The sequence below is a fragment of the Pollicipes pollicipes genome, unplaced genomic scaffold (genome assembly GCF_011947565.3).
Source record: "Pollicipes pollicipes isolate AB1234 unplaced genomic scaffold, Ppol_2.1 Scaffold_3087;HRSCAF=3621_pilon_pilon_pilon, whole genome shotgun sequence".
NCBI lineage: Eukaryota > Metazoa > Arthropoda > Thecostraca > Pollicipedomorpha > Pollicipedidae > Pollicipes > Pollicipes pollicipes.
The window spans coordinates 29568285-29587689 of NW_023596225.1; the positions used below are offsets into that span (position 1 = coordinate 29568285).

General features: G+C 54.0%; 1 protein-coding gene and 1 long non-coding RNA gene across 4 annotated transcripts; one reads left to right on the forward strand and one right to left on the reverse strand.

Moving 5' to 3' along the window:
• Nucleotides 1–255: 255 nt before the first annotated feature.
• LOC119089704 (uncharacterized) lies at nt 256–2135 on the forward strand. Of its 3 annotated transcripts, none has more exons than XR_005093180.1 (3): nt 256–336; nt 1119–1452; nt 1879–2135. It is a non-coding gene; the product is annotated as an uncharacterized LOC119089704 (long non-coding RNA). The 3 variants fall into 3 exon arrangements; XR_005093181.1 differs by having other exon boundaries at nt 279–336; nt 1105–1452; XR_005093182.1 differs by lacking the exon at nt 256–336 and adding an exon at nt 386–657.
• Nucleotides 2136–2577: 442 nt separating this feature from the next.
• Nucleotides 2578–11891, reverse strand: LOC119090015 (uncharacterized). Its single transcript, XM_037212813.1, has 12 exons — nt 11842–11891; nt 8997–9136; nt 7523–7699; nt 6963–7054; nt 6337–6505; nt 6016–6167; nt 5560–5723; nt 5197–5348; nt 4412–4647; nt 3673–3795; nt 3043–3173; nt 2578–2593 (listed from the first exon to the last, which is right to left on the reverse strand). The coding sequence occupies exons 1-12, from the start codon at nt 11889–11891 to the stop codon at nt 2578–2580; spliced, it is 1602 nt and encodes a 533-aa protein (XP_037068708.1).
• Between the last annotated feature and the right edge of the window lie 7514 nt (nt 11892–19405).

Consider the following 19405-nt stretch of genomic DNA (forward strand, 5'->3'; position numbering starts at 1 on the left):
TCAGCCGCCCAGACCGCTTGTGCAAGAGCTCAGGTGCTGCAGCTCCCACCGTGTTTTGAAGTGTTCATTTAGACTGGAAGGAGATGGTAAGATGGTCGCAGTCGGTGTTGCGGAAGCACTTTTTTCTTTCTGGCCCCTATTCAGATTTTACGTTGGTGGTAAGCATTTGATGTACGCGGCGTTTCTTCATTGACATTCCGCGCCTGCTCGGGTGCACCTTGCCGCCGCATCGCTGGCCGACGGTCGTCCGCCACCTGGTGGTAGCCGGCGCTAAGGTCCTAGCTGCCAGCTAACAGACATAGCTGCGAAGCTGCCGCCGGTTTAACGTGCGAGGAGGTAATTGTATTCTCATGCCCTGGCAGTCATGGCAGCACCACTAGCTAGTGTTTTGGAATTTTGTCTATTAGCGTGGTGGCATCAGATCTTGTCAAGCCTCATGTTTGATATAGGTTACAGTCTTGATTGGAAAGATATAGCTTTATCCTGATCAAGGTCAGCTAAGCCGTGAAATTCTGTACCAATGGATGATATCCAGCATATTGTCACAGTTGTGCAAAGTCGCTGCTTCCCTCACTGTTGTGTGAAGAGCTGGCGTAACTTATTATTGGGTTATTGTTCTGGCTACTCTTCTGGTTTTCTGACTTCTGATTTTTAAAGGTAACATTTCCTAAGTGTCTTGGCTTTTTATTATTCATTTCCATGAAATTTGCATTGCCTCTTTTCTCAAATTTCATCCATTTCTTCATGTGCTGTTAACTAGAAAATCATGTTTCTAAGCAAGGGTAGTTTTAGTTCATGCACATGTAATACTAACATTTGGTTCATCATAATGGGGGCTTGGTGAGGCTCCAGCACAATCCTCTTACACCTGTTGGCTGGGTCACAGTCAAAAGCTATCACTGATTCTGTATGGATGTTAGTAATGCTACATGTTGGCCACCTAGTTTGTCAATGCTGTATTTCCAGACTGCCACTTTATTTTGGTGTATGCTTCTTCACTTTCGAAGTCAGCAAGCAGCGCTAGTCAAAAGTAATGATCATTTTATTGTCCAAAAGCTGTGCATGCCAAGTGGCAACAGCTGTGCATGGTGATTGGTGAGCCAGTGCCTTGCCCCCAGGATAAGCACAGACTTACCTGACTGGCATTGTCAGTGTCATCCCATACTGAGGAAGCAGCCACCAAGCTGGCTGAGTCAGGCAATGCAGGGGGCACGCCCGTGGAGTGTGCCCCACAGCCCGCCTCTGAGAGCCGGGTGCTGCGCACCGAGGGGGCGCCACGAACCAGCGCCTGGCCCAGCGCCGCCCGGCCGGCCACCACGTCCAAGGCGTACACCATGCCAGCCAGTGACGTGCGGCTGGACGGGACGGGCGAGGCACCCAACTATAATGACAGCTGGTCAGCTGACCTGGCTGCTGCCCTGGAGAAGGTCGACCAGGGCCGGAGCAGCGACGGTCAGTGTCCTGTGCTCTCAAACCACAGCAGCTGGACCTGCAGTAAGCAGGATTTGGCTCACATTCTTACAATTGACAGAGGTGCTGTAAGACTGATGTTTTGAATGCAGCCCTATCTATATATGCTTCTTTGTCTGATGTATTATCATTAAGGTCTTGATTATTTTTGGTTTGTGTCAGTTAATTGCAGCCACTCATTTTCCACCTGCCTCACCCATGGTTTCAGCCCACCTTAGGCAATTGGTATGTTACTCTGTGCTTTCTTGAGGCCTTCTTTTAAATGTTTTACTCTAGCCGAGGATGCCGAGTAAAATATACGCTAACTCCCTGGGAGCATATGACATTGGCTCCAGGTAGTACGCGGTACTGTCGTGACGCAGCCTCAGTACAGAGCCCTTTTGGGCCTTACTGTAGTCCTCGTTGCAGGTGCCTCCTCCGACGCCAAGCCCAAGGGGAAAAAGGGCAAGCGAGGCAAGACCGTGCTGCTTTCCGGAGGTCTCAGCTTTTGAGAAGGAGTTGAGGGCATGGGGAAGCACAGATCTCTGCACATTGAGGGTGTTGGGAAGGCCTGCTCCAGTGCTGTCGACGGGACGTCGTTTGAGGCGAGCTGAATGGAAGGTGTCTGAGACACGGGGAACCGGATTCGTGGGATTTTTGTACAATACAAGGTGAAGTGACGCCGAGATGGCCTGCTGGACAGGTACGTCATGTCATGAGCCGAACGGAACACGCCTAGTTTGCATTCCACACATTTTATGACTGTGAAATATGGGTGTAAACGCTCGATGCAACACTAGTCACCGCCCGACGTTGGCTGGATTTTTGGGCCGTGAAGCGTTTTTGCCTTCTCGCCAGACCCATACAAAAGGACGCGCTTATGACGTAGTGATGCGTGACGGAACACATGATAGGTTGCGCACAATTGCGCAATCTTAGTGCATTACGGGGCACAGGAACATTCGCACCAGTTTGATCACGTTCTGATTTTTCCTACTGGACGGGAACGGTGGGCCAGGCTGCTGCCTTCCGCACCGGCTCGGCCGGGTCAGGTCAGGCCGGGCGGCCGCAGCGGGCCGCGGTCGCGGTGTGGGGAGCAGCCGGCCCTGGTCTGCTGGGCGGTCGGCGTCACGTCTCGGGCAGTCTGGACCGGGCGGCACGAGCCGGCCCTAGCTTGGTGGCTGGACCTTAATTGGGGAGACGCACGAGTCCCCGCCACAGCATTGTCGATGCGCCTCGCTCACGGCGTACTCGTAGTCGGTCCTTTATCCGCATCGCTGCGCACGTACCGCATGATCGGTGCGGACAGAAGGCAACCGGTCAAACGCGGTCGACCTTAACGTCAGTCGCATCGCTTTGTGGAGACAAGTCCTGCACGATGCTGCCTTGCTGCATAGAAGCGTGCAGTCCTGAAAGGGAGGAACGGCTCTTGCGATCCTTCGCCCGTCGAAGCCGTCCGTCTTCTCCACTGCAGCACCGTCAGCGGCAGCAGCCGGTGGGAGCGCGGCGTCAGCGACGGGGTGTGACGTGACGTGACGTCAGCGGCGGAGCGTGACGGCCCGCAGCCGGCGCAGGGTGGAGAGGTGCGCCGGCTCGGCCCGGCCGGCCACCGAGCTCAGGCGACCCTGGCTGCTGTACAGCGTCGAGCTGGAGGGCAGCTCGGAGCGCAGCCGCTGCTGGCGCCGCTGGTACACGCAGGCCACGCAGATCAACGCCAGGCAAGCCTGCGCGGTGGAGCGGTGGCACACGGCGGTCAGCCGGAGCCCACGCATGGGGTCGCGAACAAACATGTGAACATCTGAGCGAATGAACGTGTGGCTCAGCTGCTGCAGCTGATCCTTTCGTACAAAAACAAGCCCACGCAAAAACCGTTGATTCGATGTGGTCAGAATTTCGCGGGTATGTTATTATCTTCTCAGCGGTCCACGATAATGACACTCGGTACTGTGGGTAGCTCAGCTAAGAACGCTTGAGAAATCGGACGTGACTTGATTCAAGTCATCACAGTACACTGCGATGCTTCCAGCGCCCGAACGAGTTGGCAACGACTATCCAGTTGCGGTCCGTTCTGGCTCCGACACTGACCTGGACAATGGTAAAGGCCGCGACGCCGCCGACCACGGCCGCGCTGCGCGCGCAGACCAACTCCTCCGGCGGCACCCCGGCGCCGGCCGGCGACACCGCGGTGCCGGCCGGCAGCGCAGACGGCGGCAGCCGACGCACCCGGCCGCCGTCCACGAAGATCTCGCGCTGCAGTGGCGCCTCCTCGCGGACGGTTCGCTGATGCGTGACGGGGTCGAGGCGGGGCGCGGCTCGCCTGTGCCGCCGTTCTGAGCCGCACTGGGCCTGCCGTGAGAAGGGATGGACCATATCGGGCTGCGGTGGGGTGCCGGGGCACCAGTTCACGGTATGTAAGGTTTAACGTCAAGTGATGCGCGACATTCCTTTGCACGTTTGCTCACATTTCAAATACAGTTTCGCGCACGGGCAGCACCTTGCGTGGTAGCCGATGGCACTCAGAACCAATTTCTGTCCAGAATTTGACGCCTCGCCCGTGGAAAGGACCGTCGAAAGACTTACGGGTATGTCACGCCACCGCTCGGCTTCCCACGTGGCTTATCCTTGCGGATACTTGTAGCATGCGCCGTCTTTGGATATGACATCTAAGCTTATGTGAGACGCTCATGTAGAATCTCGTTATTTTCGTTTTGCTTTTTTGCTGCTTCCAGAGTTTTTGCCCGAGATTAACGTACAATGTGGGCGCATTATTACACCTGTATACCTCAGCTGTGTAGAAGAAATTACCTGGAGCGATATTGTTCATTGGACCCTATCAATGAAGAGCGCCATGCGTTGCCCTCATGATGATCCCCACATGCGCGGCGCTGCGAGCAGAGCGGCGACGTTGGCGTAGTTTCTGCTTGTGGCTGCTATACGGGCCGCAGGAGTGCAGGGTACTGACCGGTCTGCAGCTGTCCAGGCAGAACTGCACGGTGACCTGGAACCGGACCACGGGGTCCTCGGAGAACTTGAACGCCTCGAAGGGAGCGGTGATGGTGGTCCGATCCTCCGACTCGGCGGTGAAGCCGCCGAACACGGACGTCTCCGTCGGACATCCCCTCTCGTCCAGCAGAACAATGGACTCGCCCGAGCTGCCGCCTCTTGCCACCAGGTTACGGGCGAACATGCCGAAAATGCCTGTGGCAAACGTTATGAGAGCTGGTACGCGGCTTCGTTGTGATGTAATGCTTAAGGGGGGTTATACATAAAGAGCAGAACTGGTGTGAAGCAGGGTTTCCGATTAATGGGGTCATCTCACAAGTGAGTGCATCCCCTCGAGAGGCGTGACGCTAGCCTTCCCACCACGCAACGAATGCGGCGTGTCGCCGAGCGGCGGCCACTCACTGGTGTGGCCCAGCTCCAGCGAGGGGAAGAGCGGTTCGCCGAGCGCCGACTACTCACTGGTGTGGTCCGGCTCCAGCGAGAGGAAAAGCGGCTCGCCCGGCGCCGACTGCTCACTGGTGTGGTCCAGCTCCAGCGAGAGGAAGAGCGGCTCGCCGAGCGCCGGCCACTCACTGGTGTGGTCCAGCTCCAGCGAGAGGAAGAGCGCCTCGCCGAGCGCCGGCTACTCACTGGTGTAGTCCAGCTCCACCGAGAGGAAGAGCGGTTCGCCGAGCGCTGGCTACTCACTGGTGTGGTCCAGCTCCAGCGAGAGGAAGAGCGGCTCGCCCGGCGCCGACTACTCACTGGTGTGGTCCAGCTCCAGCGAGAGGAAGAGCGGCTCGCCGAGTGCTGTGCCGCTGACGTCGGCGCCGCTGGTGTCCCGCACGTGCAGCGAGACGCGCGGCGTGGCGGCCGTGGCGTTCACCGTGGCGGTGACCACGGCGGCGTCGATTCGGCTGGTGGTCACGCACGGCGGGTGAGGGGGCGCACGGGATGGTGAATACCACTAGTGGGGAGGCGCATGGGGTGGTGAACATGGTGGGCCCAGCTACGGCGTGAGAACAACGGTGTTATCTCCTGTTGCTGGCCAGTTCTGTTCCATGATGCTCGCAAATTACGCTAGATTTGCGGGCCCCCTCGTGCGCCTGAACGCACGCCTGAACTTACTCCACGAGCAGGTCCAGTCCGGTGCTGATGGTCTTCTCGGCCGTGTCGTACGTGCAGAGCAGCTTGGTAGCGCGGTCGCCGCGGCGCTGAATGAGCGCGTGCAGCTGGATCACCACCAGCGCCGTGTACGACTGGGCCGTCTCGCGCACCACGCCGCATCGACCCTGCCAGAGCGCACCCAGTCACCGGCCCAGCTTCATGGCAACGACTGTTGTGGTCGCTGTTAAGATAGCGTCTCGAGGATAAGGTAGTGTCCGGGTGCTGGACGTGAGCTAGCGTTCAGATTTGGTTTCGTGGAGAGAAACATGTGACGGTATTTCATTCTTTATGTCTCCCAATGACCGCAAAGCGGTCGTATTGGCTCGTCCCTCACAGAACTGTGGCGCCTTGCGTGTTCGTTTCCTATCTGGAATGTTAGTGTGCTCGCTCCTGTTAAGTTCATTTGGTGTAACTTACGTCGGCGTAGTAAAATGTGGCTTCGGTGGTGCGCTGGCCGGTGCCGCGAACCTCGCACGAGGTGGGCGCGTCCAGCGCGAAGATACGGCCGGTGAACGGCTCCTCGGTGCGGAGGCGCACCGTCATCCGGTCCACGGCGCATACCAGCTCCACTGGAGACGGATTAGTGGAAGGTCAGCGGCTCGCAGGGCCTCTGCTGCAGCGTGACGTCACTATTGGCAGTGTGCGATGTGATTTCGTCAATGAGCACTCCCCGAGCTCGCCCTCTCCGGCGCAGAGCCGTCCGCCCGCCGTTCCTCGACACGCAGCAGCGTCACTCACGGTCCAGGCAGGGGCCGCGCTGGTAGAAGATGGCGGCGGCGTTCTGAGCCAGCGCCAGCGGTCCGGCCGAGAGGGTGTCCTCCGCCGACAGCCGACAGAGGGAGCGGCTCGGCGTGAAGGTGAACGACCGGCAGTTGAACACGGCGGCCGTTTCGCAGGCCCGCCGGCACTGCGGCCGGCCACAGGTCACGTCAGGTCACGGCCGAGGGGTCACACGCACTACGTGGCCGCACGCGGACGCAGGTGCCGTGTGGGACGCGTCTGCCGTGAGGTGACGCTCATCACGGGAGGTGGGCCTGTTGCGACACACGTCTTCCCGCAGCCGTCTCTGCTCTGGGCCTTGTCGGTCATTGGAGAGTGTGTCCATTCTGAGACAGGCATGCGCCGTGGGATGAGTTCTACCATAGGGTAGGTTCCCGTGCGGGGTGTGCGGGCCGTGTGACGTGTCCACCGTTACGAGTTTCTGATGTGGGAGCTGTCTGACGTTGGATGTGTGCTGAGACCCACCCGTCATGTCGAACGAGTTTGCCCCCGGGATGTGCACGAGCCCGGCGGGTATGCCTGACGTGAGACCGTCTGCGGACGGAGCGTGTCTGGCGAACGGCGGCGGTCGGCGGGCCTCTCACCGCGTCGGCAGAGCTGGTGACCAGCTGCAGGTCCGAGTACGCCATCTCGCGGTCCAACTGCTCGTCCCAGTCGCAGCTCGCCTCGTCAGTCGCTGCACACAGACAGCTCGGTCACGCACCGCGCCGCCAGACGCGCGGCTCGGGCGGCTCAGGGGTGTTCGAGATGGGGCGGTTCAGTGGACACAGGCGACGTAGGCACGCAGCGGACAACTCGTTCGCGGAAGCCGGCTTGGGCAAAACGATGTGTGGCATTAGAGGCTTACTATCCACGTGAAGCCCGGTCCCATGACAGAAGGCGACCCGATTACGAACAAAGCTTGTCTGAGCTTACTTGACAGATGGATAGAGGACCGGGCGCGAGTGAGCTCACCGACTCGCCAGGCTGTGTGATTTGTGCTGCAGCGCCCCCTTCCCCCCTCCCCCCCCCCCTCTATCCTGTAGGGGAGACGGGGCGCCGGGTACGCGGCACTCACGGGGCGCACACTGGTTCTCCAGGTACTCTGTGTCGGCGGCCGGTCGGAGCGCCGCTGGCGCCGTGCGGCTGCTGCTGGTGGAAATGCGGCAGAGGCCGCTGCCGGCCACGTACTCTGCCGAGCGGCACGGCAGCTGGTGGTTGAGCAGGCAGTAGTCCTCGCACTGGCGGCGGGAGGTGATGCCGCGCAGCACCAGATCGTCCAGGCCGGCCAGCTCCCGGCCGGGCCAACGCTCGAACACCCACGCCTTGCCGCAGGCCGGCGCTGCGGGTCAAGGTTGGCTCAGGCACGAGTATAACATCGGGGCTCAGGGACGAGCCCAACATCGAAGCTCAGGGACGAATCCAACATCAAAGCTTAGGGACGAACCGAACATTAAAGCTCAGGGACAGGCCCAACATCGAAGCTCAGGGACAAGCTCAACATCGAAGCTCAGGAACAAACCTAGTATCAAAGCTCAGGGACGAACCGAACATTAAAGCTCAGGGACAGGCCAACATCGAAGCTCAGGGGCAAGCCCAACATCGAAGCTCAGGGAAGAGCCCAACATTGAAGCTCAGTGATGAGTCCAGCATCGATGCGTTGCTTGGGATACAACGGAAACAGTGCGCCTTTTCACCAACCAGGAACAGTTGCCTGCATCATTAGGTCTGATTTGGAGTTGAGGACTTGGATTCGCAAGATGCAAATACTTCCGAATCTTGCGAATCCTCGAGTCCTGAAAACGAGGATTGGAATCCGGAAAATCAGGATTCAAATCCAAAAGTAATGTCGAATCCTAAAAGCCATCATTTGCAAATCAATATGCCGGCGAATGCTTTTCAACATACTCTGGGCTCCATTTTCCCTGAAATAAACTAGATTCAGTGCGTATATACATGTAATTAGTGCCCACCCAACTTACGTGATTACCTTTGTTTGCCACGACCACGTTTTGCTGGGTTGCTGCGTTAGCGAAGGTAAAGTAAATGCATAGGGTCTCAACTCGATTACTTAGCTTGATTTAGCTCGACCGCGGAATGTGTCACCAAGTCTTGTGTTTCCCCATACTCAATCGAAAGCAAAATTTCGACAACCCTGTAGCACCAACGCCTACCTCTTACTTTGGCTGAGTTAGAAGGGTGCCACCGACAGGAGCATTGAGGACAGTTAGCGAATAAACTGCTTAAAAGTGGGAGCTACACGACGCTCAAGTTTTCACATTTCGCTACCAAGATTCGAATTTATTCATCAAATCTCGAATGTTAATTGGTGCCCGAATCCTCCCACCATAGGGTTCGAATGCCACCTTGCAGCGAATCCTCAGCTGTTGACTTAATGCATGCATTCATGAAGGCCGGGGGCCTGCGTTGCAGAAGTTGACGTGGTTCGGTGTATTTGCACTCCACTGTAGACAACTGCGTCCGTCAGAGGCTGATTAACGCTCAACATGCTTCGTATTTCTTCGCGAGGAGCAGCTAATCCGAGACGGCTCCGTCTAATTACCAATCCACGAAAACTTGTTGCGACGTCGGATTACGTTGGGCTCAATTTGCGAGCGACATTAGTCGGAATAACTCACCCTGGAGGCAAATTTTCTCGAAGTAGGCGAAGTGGCCGGTGACGGGCACCAGCAGCTGTGTGCGTCCCTCCGAGGTCAGGTCGAGCCGGTAGCAGGCCGAGCGGTCGTAGTTGATGATGTAGGCCGGACAGGTGGCCGAGCTGCGGCATCTGACGCGTATGATGACGCTGTTACCAAGGCTTCCAGCGCTGTTACGCCAGCGATGCCGGGTCAGGTCATTTAAGTCACCGGAGTGATTTCGTGCTGACATCATTATTCAATTCATTGCGCTGGTTACGACGGTGATGACGATGACATTCCCAATGTCGCTGGTAGGGATGTTACATCTTGACGCTGCTTCTGATGGCCAGGCCGTAGACATCACACCATTTCAAACAGCGTCCGGTCCCTGGCCACCCGTCGACACGCGTCTTTTGCGCAGGCCGGGGGCGCTGTCCGGTGGACTGGCTTAGTGACAGGAGGTCGAGCAACGACAGTCCGCGAAAATTCATTTGGTTTGGAAAGGGGATTACAGCTATGTCGCGCAGGAGGAAATTGTGAACCAAACGCATATCTAAAAAAATGTCGCATGCCACATTTCACGTTTAAAACAACATGCACTCGCGTGTTTCTTTTATGTTTTCTCGTGTGCGTCAAGTTAGTCCAGGTGCGACCTGGTCGATGCCGCCAAAAATCTTGCCGCATGATAGTCACCTTAAGAAGCTATTTTGCCTTTGAATTCTTGCTGTTGTTGCGTTGAAAGAATTGTGTCCGACGAAAAGTAATGTTAAATTTAAGATGTAGAAATGTGCAGCATGTTTTCTGATTCACTTAGCATCTTCTCTCGCCAAAAGCTGTATTTTAACAATGTGATATTCCGGTTAAGTTTATGTCTCAACATGGAGGTCATGGAGGTCAATAGGAGGTCAGCATGACTTAGTGGTATTTGCAGCGTGGTGTAACGCAGCGTTACGAGTGTCACGGCCGAATACCAAGTATAAAAGTGGAAATGTTACTTGTTGTAGTGCTCCAAATTTGCTGGGGTTGAAAAGCTGCTGTTCGGTTTTTTTTTTGTTTGTTGTTTTTTTTTGGTTCGAGTTAACTCAAAACTGAAAATACTTCTTTGGTTGGCCCACTCCATTCCGTTTCAAGCGGTCCGGGGATACAGGATAACGAGTTTTTGCGCCGTTCCTTTCAGCCACCCTGACCCTGTTGGTGATACGATCCCCGTCAGACCGGGCGTGCCACCAGAATGCCTCACCTGTTGTTGCACTCGGCGGTGACCGGGCCCTCAAGAGCACTGTAGAGTGGTATTTGCGTGGCCGAATGTAACGTCACACCCGTGACCCTTTCGAACGTTTCGGTGCCTTCGCATAAGCCTGTAAATGTTGTTTCGCATTGTTTTGCATACGGTGGACAAGGTCGGGCGTTATATAGCGATTGCAGTGCGCATGGGGTTATGCCATATTCGAAGAAAGATAATATACGCAATTGGCACGTAAGCAAATACTAGACAATGCCAATGGCTGTTGATAAGAACAATAGATATGCTCATGCAACGTACCATAGTACGAGATGCGATGGCTTAGCGCCAGCAGCGCCACGTGAGCTAATGATGTTTGCATGTACATCTAAGTTCCTCAAAACCGAGTGTCGCACGCGCCGTGAAGGTAGGGCCTCTCTCAGGATCATATATTCGAGCTGGTCCTCCATCTGAGGAGGCCTCATCAACCGCACTGCCACCAACATGTGACGATACTGACGGCAGCTGTTTCACTCATCAATGAACCATGCAACCATTTCCGCAAGCTCCGGCTATTATCAGTTAGGTGTGCGATCTGCAGCGTTTGAGACCGCACTATCGTTCCTCTCGGTGTGGACTCACCCGCTGCGTCCTCGATGCACGCGATCATAACGCAAAGAAGGCAGAGGAGCCTCATGATGCTGTCCGTTCTGAAAGTAATGCGATCATAGTTACTGAAGAACGGTGCTGCCGTTATCTTCGTATTGTCGCCATGGTTTGAAAACAAACTGGCCCTGCACGCTATAGGAAGCAGCTGTCCTTTCTGCTGGGCGGAGCACCAATACAAATTTCCTTTAGTGTCCAACTGTAATGTGGCTGTAGAGAATAAAGCATTTTTGGTTTTGAGCATTTGAATGATCACACCTCCCGTTATAATTCATTACATTCCCCAATGGCATACGTCGGAAGCCTCTCATCCCTTGGGCATACGGCGTCCTGGAGCATACGGCACCGGTCGCGTCCTCCACGTCGCCACACAGAACGGGCGGAGGGTGGTAGCCGGGCGGAGGGCGCCCGGCCCCGCCCGGCCTCGGGGGAGCGGCCGGTAGCGGCGCCGTCACTCCCGCGGATCAGCGCGCGCACGCGACCGGCGTCCGCTAACGGGCCGCGAGACGGCGCGCCGGCCACGGCCGACCGGCGCCGTCACGTGTCCGAGACCGGATCGGGCTTGGGCGCCCTCCCCTGACCCGCCGGCGGTCATGTCGCTAAATTAGACCTCCGGAAGTCGGCGGCACGTTCGGTATACTCTAGCTAACTCGGGCTTTGGATGGTAGTTGGAGGGTGCTTGTCACCAGTTTGGACCTCGGGCGGAAGTTAGAGATTATTATAGCTGGATCGGGCCTGCCAGCCGCAGAAGGAGGCTTGTACCTGCCTCGAGAGGCCTGATCACTCCATCTCACTGTTGGTCGGCCCTCTCAGAGTTTCGCCAGTCACACAAAAATCCACAGATGCGCCAAAATGAGAAAAGCGTTTGTTTGGGGGGAATGTGATCGTATGCATCATCTTATGGTTCTTTGCTTGTACTCTCAATGGCAGGTGAATGATTATTTGAACAGTTCAAACCTTGCGTGGCGCCTGTGCGGTATCTTGGCCAGCTTCTTAGTGTCGCACATCCCACATCGTCATCAGCTTAAACGGCGCTTGGGTTGATTATTGCCCGCCTGAGACTTAAACGGCACACAGTTGACACTACCAACAGACTGAGACTCTCACGGCACAAGTTATGATGACACTGCATGGCAGTAATTCCGCAGTCAGCACTCGTGAACCCTCACCGCCAGATTGATAATGCTGTCACTGCAATCGATTAGGCCGCCAGCTCGAGTGTCCACCAGTCCTATTTGTCACCTGAACGACAGCATCCTCCAAGCATGTACGTGAAATCCTCGTCAATCTTCTATCCCCGATGTGAGAGAGCGCTTTAGAATACGGACGCAAACGCAGACGCCGGTGTGCCGAACGCTTCAGCACACCAATGCCATTTACACATGCCCGTAGGTAGCGCACCGCGGGCAATAACATTCACCGCCTCACATCTCACGGTCCGCCGCCAAAACGGCTCGCGAACGGCTGGCTGCGCACGCGCGACCTTGCGCGACGTGCGCGACACGCCGCGCGACCGTCCTCGCCACCATCCTCCTCTCAGCTTCGAGTTCGCCGAGCGCGGCCCATTTACGGAGCGGTCCGGCGCCGCGTCAATGCGTGCCGGTTTGCCGGGTGAGTGGGCCGCGCCGGGTTTTGACCCCGGCGCGCCACGCTCGCCGCGGCGTGATGCGCTCGTGTCACGGCCCGCCGACGGGTCAATCAGCGCGGTCTGCCGTGACGCGCTCGCTTTCGTGACGCTTCCGGCTGTGCGGCGCGTGCGGCGTAATCGTCGTGGGAACCGGCGAGCTCGGCTGGGCTGGGAGGCTGACGCGTCCGGCGGATTTCACAGTGAAGTCCGACGCGTGCAGGTCGGACGCTGATCAGGCCGCGGCTCAGAAAAAGGATCCCTGATTGGCTGCGAAGTAAAGCGGCTAATCCACTTGCAATTTCGTTCAGGCTCCAAAAGATGAAAATGAGTTTGAGTGTTTTACTCCATTGATGACTTGTGTAAATTGCAAATGCTTCGACACCCTTCCGAAGGTCAAGGAGATGCAGTGACATTTCACGCAAACGGGGAGAACAGTGATTCGCGATGGAGGAGCTCATGTTGCGAACAAAGGCCAGGCGACCATGACAACGCCCGGACACGTCCGCTTGTAGCGGAATGGTCTCTTCCACAGGTCTCCTATTGCAACGAGCGTGACTTCAGCAGCTATGCAGAGCTGGTATGTACAGCCGAGGCATAGATTAAACCTTGATACTTACTGATTGATTATCGAACGGGTGACTAGAACGCAATCAGCAAATCACTCTTTTTAGGCCATTGCATGCTGCTCGCTATCCCTCCCCTGCACCGCGGCCGACGCAGCGGCGCGACGTTTGCGGAGCCATCGGGCCCTGCATCGCGGGACAGGTTTCCACCGTCGGTCATTACGCCGCTGATCATGGCAGACACTGTCAAATTTTGACAACTGGATCGTCTATTCTACTTTCCAAGTTGATGACGAACGCATCCATCTCTTCCAGTTATCCACGTTGATCCCCGCCCCCGAAGACCACCCGGTTGCGTTTACATCGACGCTTGCAATTTGTCTTGCTCAGATGTGTGACGTCAAAAACACAAATAACGAGTGGTTAACGTTTCATAACGGTGAACGCATTTTTAAATGGTTGATGTTGCTGATTGCACACACGACGCATGTCTTTATTGATATATTTTTGCTCTCCTGCCTAGTTGTTTCATTTAAACGCTTGCAAATTAATATACTTCTTGCCTACAGTAAACAACTCATTCTCAGACTTTAGCAACGCTGTTTTGAAGAAACTTTGGTAGCTGTGAGCTTTCACTGCCAGTTGTTGGACAATTTCACATACAGTTCAGCTAATATTGAATGCAGTTACACAAAATGGCTGGCCTCATAAGCGACGGCAGCTGTCGTAATGTCAAAAGACGCAAAAGTTGTTTGGAAGCGGCGTAATGGATGATTCAGATTAGCGACAGGGCGAGAAGAGAGGCGTTCGCGAATAAAAGCGTAGCATCTGGAACAAAGAAGCTTAGAAGTGTTTCGTTATTTATGACTGGATGATCAGAGTGTGTGGCCCTTACAAGCAAAGACCTTCGCGGACTGAGTAAGGCCAGGGCTGCTCATAGAGAATGGATTACGGCCTAGGTTTTGGGGAAAATAAGGTGCGTGATTGCGGGTTAAGCTGGGAAGACGTTCAGATCTTGCAGAACACTTCAGGTAATACCATGCACAATAAGCGGTAAGACTTCGGCCCAAAGCGGAAAATGGTAAATTGATTTGTAAATTCGTATGACTCATTATATCACTCAGTCATAGTATCATACAAATGTCAAATGGGGGGGGGGGGGAGGTAAACGATTAGAAAGGCTAGCAGATGGGTAAGACAACAACAATACTGTTGCAGGAATGGCAAGATCGCAAACTCGGCCCATGCGGTTCTAGAGAAATAGTTGCTCGTCATGCGGTGGCACTTGCTCACATGAATACAAGATGTCTTCATGATTTTGCTCGATCTGCATGCAAAGGTCAGCTGACAAGTGGTAATAGAGTGTCTGGTGTAAGTGGTAAGGCTGATTGTCCGTTACAAATGCCGCCAGTCTGCAGCCCCGTCTGGCGAAAACACCTGGAGACAACTGTATTCGATAAACTAGACGGAACAACTTCGTTAATCCATTTGGTCTCCGCCACATAGGCTTGGTTAGGAGGCTTCCTACGCGTGAACGCGGTCGTATAAACCGTCCCGAAAGGTGTATTTGCTTAAGCAAATTCAGATAAACATACGCATAGCAAAGCGTCAGCCTATTTGGTAATGTAAACGCGGCTATTTCCGATTCATGGATTGCCGTCGCCGTGACTTCGATCCAGTACGGCTGTTCAGCACATTACACCCATGGATATTGATGAAATTGGTGGATGCAGAGAGCTGATGAATGATGATTTAAGCTGATGATTTACGCCAGTAATCAGCATGCAGGTCATGCCGTCCGCCATTGCGCTGTCAACAGGCCCGCTCGTACCTTCTGTGAAACCGGCCAGTTGGCGGCTGATGTGGGGGTTGGCGTCGATGACGTCAGCACCGCCCGGGGCTGCGCGACAGTGCCAGGGGCTGCGGCCGTGCTGCGGGTGCGGTCTATAACGAGGTCAGGGCCCCGGCACGCACAGCACGAACGGCGGCAGCGGTGGCACGGCAACAGCAACAGCTGTACGGAATGTAAACTGAGCTCTACATTGACGGGGGGGGGGGGGGGGAGGGGGCGAGAGAATGTCTGAGCGAATCTCAGGCTACCACATGACGGGGGCGCATTGTCCGAGTTAGAGTCTCAGACTCCCATGTGAGGGGCCCCGGGTTCGAATCCACGTTGCTCCAAGGCCTCTGAACGCTAATATGGCCGATGCAGTCGCCGGCGCTCCACAAACGCGATGTGATGACACACGTTGCGTTCCCTTTAAAACAAGAAAAAAGGTATGCAGTGGCCACATGCAAACGCCAACAGCGCCGGTGAGGCACGTGACGGAGTCGAGCATTTGCAAATCATGTCGCTAAGGTCATGCCTTGACGTTAAGGGTGGGTCATGCTTATGAAGGTGTGCAGTGTTTCGTGGTGTTAAGGGATCAACTCAAGGCGCCAAGTCAGACTACCAAGCGGCACACCGGTCACCTGACGTGGCCGACGAGACGACGGGAACGCACATTGCACCTGGAGAGTGCATCACAAGTCAGTTTTGTTCCTCAGATTATTGCAATAAGCCCCGCTAGATGGCGATATTAGGCGGTGCGACGCTGTGCTCTTCTCCACGAGTCCTTCTACAAGGAGACGGCTGGGCAGGGCACGGAACCCGCTGCAAAATGCCACGCCCCAGCTACAGAGCTACCCTGTTCGTATATGTGCAGTGTAAACATCGTCGGTAACTTTCAGAACGTAAGATATTGTTATTCGTTTGCAGGGATTCGGCCTAGGTCTCTAATAATCAGGAAGTTGATTAGTAATTTTGAGTTATCCGTACTTAGGTTGATTGCATGTGTTTGAAATCACCATAATGAGTGGTGTACTCCGCTCCTTCTCTGTTCTGAAAAGAGCATTCGCCTCACCAGAAGGGACGAGCGCATTAAAGAATTATGTCGATTGGATCGTTAAGAATCCATCACTTTTCTCGCCTCCACACACTACGCTCGGAGACGCAGCACCTTAGCGCTGGCCCCATTCGGTAATAAACTTTCGCGGATCGTGAGGAATAAGAAACATTGCGCCAAGGCAGACGGCAACGACGCGTATTTCTAATGCAGCTCAAGCAAGTCGCTGACTCAGAGTTGAAGGAAAACGCCGCCACTTCTAACGGTCTCGCTCAAACTTCTTCTCGTAGTGCGTGTGACACTGTGAAGGACTGCATGCACGAGCCCAACTCTGGGCCTGATCAAGCACCAGTGCCGTTGATTCACTTACCTTGTTGCGCTGGCCGTGTTGATTTCGCCCGCTCCGATGCGGGGGGGGGGGGGGGGGCAGCAGGCACGACGGGGCCGGAGCGAGCGAGTGGGCGGTGCGGGTCCGCCGTTGTCGGCATCGACTGGCGTACTGGGACCGGACCTGCACCGCTACACGGGGACGTGCCCGTTTACAGGCGACCGACCGTCACATAGCGTCACGGAGACAGAAAGTGAGCGGCAGAGTGAGGGAGACGCAGAGAGAGAGAGAGAGAGAGAGAGAGAGAAGAGAGAGAGAGAAGATAGAGAGAGAGAGAGACAGAGAGACAGACAGAGAGACAGACAGAGAGACAGACAGAGAGACAGAAGACAGAGAAGACAGACATACACAACAGACAGACAGACATACAGACAACAGACAGACAGACAGACAGACATACAGACAGACAGACAGACACAACAGACAACAGACAAGACAGACATACAGACAGACAGACAGACAGAACAGACAGACAGACAGACAGACAGACAGACAGAACAAGACAGACAGACAGACAGACAGACAGACAGACAGACAACAGACAGACAGACAGACAGACCGAGACAGACCGACAGACAGACATACATACGACAGACAGACAGACAGACAGACAGACGACAGACAGACAGACATACAGCCGACAGCCAGACAGACAGACAGACAGACAGACACAGACAGACAGACACGACAGACAGACAGACAGACAGACGAACACAGACATACGACAGACCTAGACAGACAGACATACACAGACAGACGACAGACAGACAGACAGACAGACAGACAGCAGACAGACAGACAGACAGACAAGACAGACAGACAGACAGACAGACAGACACAGACAGACAGACAGACAGACTACAGACAGACAGACCGACATACACAGACAGACAGACAGACAGACAACAAACGACATACAGACAGACAGACATACAGACAGACACAGACGACAGACGACAGACAGACAGACAGACAGACATACAGACAGACAGACAGACAGACAGACAGACAGACAGACAGACAGACAGACAGACAGACAGAGAAAGAGAGAGAGAGAGAGATAGAGAGAGATGGAGAGAGAAAGAAAGAAAGAAAGAGGGAGAAAAAATAGGGAGAGGGATGGAGAGAGAGCGCTTGCGACAACATAGCTGCAGGCAAAATTGTGTTTCTTTCTACGTGTTTGCTCTAAGCATAAATGATCATCAATTATGTTGTCATGAACAAAGGATGATTGAAAGGAACTAAACGGGGTCGCGACTGAAAGTGTACGGCACAACAGCTTGTTAACAAGAAATGGAACCGGTTGTAAAAAAAACTCGAGTTTAATGGGGCAAATGGTTTTTAAAATTGCGTAAGTTCTTCAGTGTATTAGCAAGGAACATTATTCACAAAGATAAGAAGAAGATAGCCTTATTCCTCAGAAAGAAGCAGGAGGTTTTTCAGGAGTCAAACCAACCTATCTATATTTCCATTCTCTTGGTTTTTCTTCGCGCAACAAGGTTAATACTGCTGTCTTATCTAGGCAAATGTTTCTCATGGAATTTTTGTGTGATGTGAACATAGTGGAACCAGTATAATGCTTAATAAAAATTGTATCTATTCGGCGCTCTCCCTCCTCTCTTCCTATTCAGCCTGTACGTTTCAGGAGGAAATCTTATCTTGCACTTGTCTTTCGATAATCTTTGAGGGTCCCGTTTATGAACACAAGCATGCAGTGGGAGCACGATACAAGGGCGAAACGCTGCAGTAAACCTTCAGTGCCTCCTCGCGCAGTTTTAACACCGTCATTTCGTGAGCTGTCTCTGTTTTTGTTCGCCGACAGCCGACTTTCTGGTGCATAACTCAGCCTTGCTTACGTGCCGAGCGGCGCGTGTTTATCAACAGGCGAAAACAGCACGCTCTCTATGTGTCACCGCGCTGACGTGCCGCCCGCTGACCAGCGGTGCCGCCCCAGATACCGGCCACAGAGTCGACCGGACACACCTAGGGGTTTGCCAGAGGTGCTGGAAGACAACCTGTGCGGGAAATTTGTGGGCACCAATTGAAATAAACGTCCTAATAAGCCTTCACTGCTCTAGAGTTTTAAGGGGAAATTTGGAGAGCAGTTTAATATTGATAAGATACCCGACGTCGAGCAACTACGAACACTAAGGACTTCAGGCCCCGTATCCAACGTGGCAACAAAAAACAAAACCCTAAATTTGCTCTAATGAGCGAGGGCTTCTGTTTGTCTGGCGTCCCTTTTTTACCTTTTAGCTGAATATAACTGACCCTCGATGTATCAGGATGCACTGGTTAAACCACGTGACCAAATAACCAATGGCTATGCTGATTTGAGAAAATCTCTGCTTTGATGTTCTCGTTGTTGAATCTTGCGAGCATGAGTGATTAAAATGTTTGTGATGTCGTTCAGTGTTCGCAATACCTGATGTGCATGATGGGTAGATCATAGCCTTATAACACTCAGCACAGGTATTCATCGAATTGCTCCTAAGTCATATGCTTCGCAAGGCCCAGGGCATACTGCATATATTTGGTGTTTGGATAAGAGCTTCAAGTGTGGCTATTTTTAAATGTTTTGATATCTATGTCTCGACAGATTCGCGGAAATTATGCATTTCACGTCGACCGTTCTGAAGTTCACGTCTTTTTGGCATAGAATGCCCGACTGATACCGCAATTTTGTTCAAATGATCCAAGACCTACAGCGACATTATGACATTCCATGTTCAATACGTATTTAATGCAAAAACCTTCCTTTTGTAATTTCTGCTGCGAGTGTCATGATTTTTGAATGTGCAACGTGACCTATTGTAGAGCCCTTCTGAACAGCTGAAGGCTGACATCATCAACCAATAGCCCAGTTCAGGAGTTTTGGTCATGCTTCCAAGCGATCAGTTCGTGCACCATCGGACACTTCCTTTGAACAAGGTGTTCGAACGCCAGAGAACTTTAACTTCTGACTATCGCTGGAATTTCAAATAGAAGGGTTCCCCAACTTATTTTGCGTGGGCGTCGTTCTGAGCAGCATTGAGCAGCTGCATGAGCGCCACCCGGC

What these genes read in the sequence shown, in the direction of transcription:
- LOC119090015 (XM_037212813.1), bottom strand. Translation starts at nt 11,891, where the DNA reads ATGTGCGACACTAAGAAGCTGGCCAAGATACCGCACAGGCGCCACGCA. An exon ending in GGCCGGCAGCGGCCTCTGCC is followed by an intron (nt 7,055 to 7,522) that starts GCATTTCCACCA and finishes GTCTGTGTGCAG; the next exon opens with CGACTGACGAGGCGAGCTGC. An exon ending in GCGCGGCCCCTGCCTGGACC is followed by an intron (nt 6,168 to 6,336) that starts GTGAGTGACGCT and finishes ATCCGTCTCCAG; the next exon opens with TGGAGCTGGTATGCGCCGTG.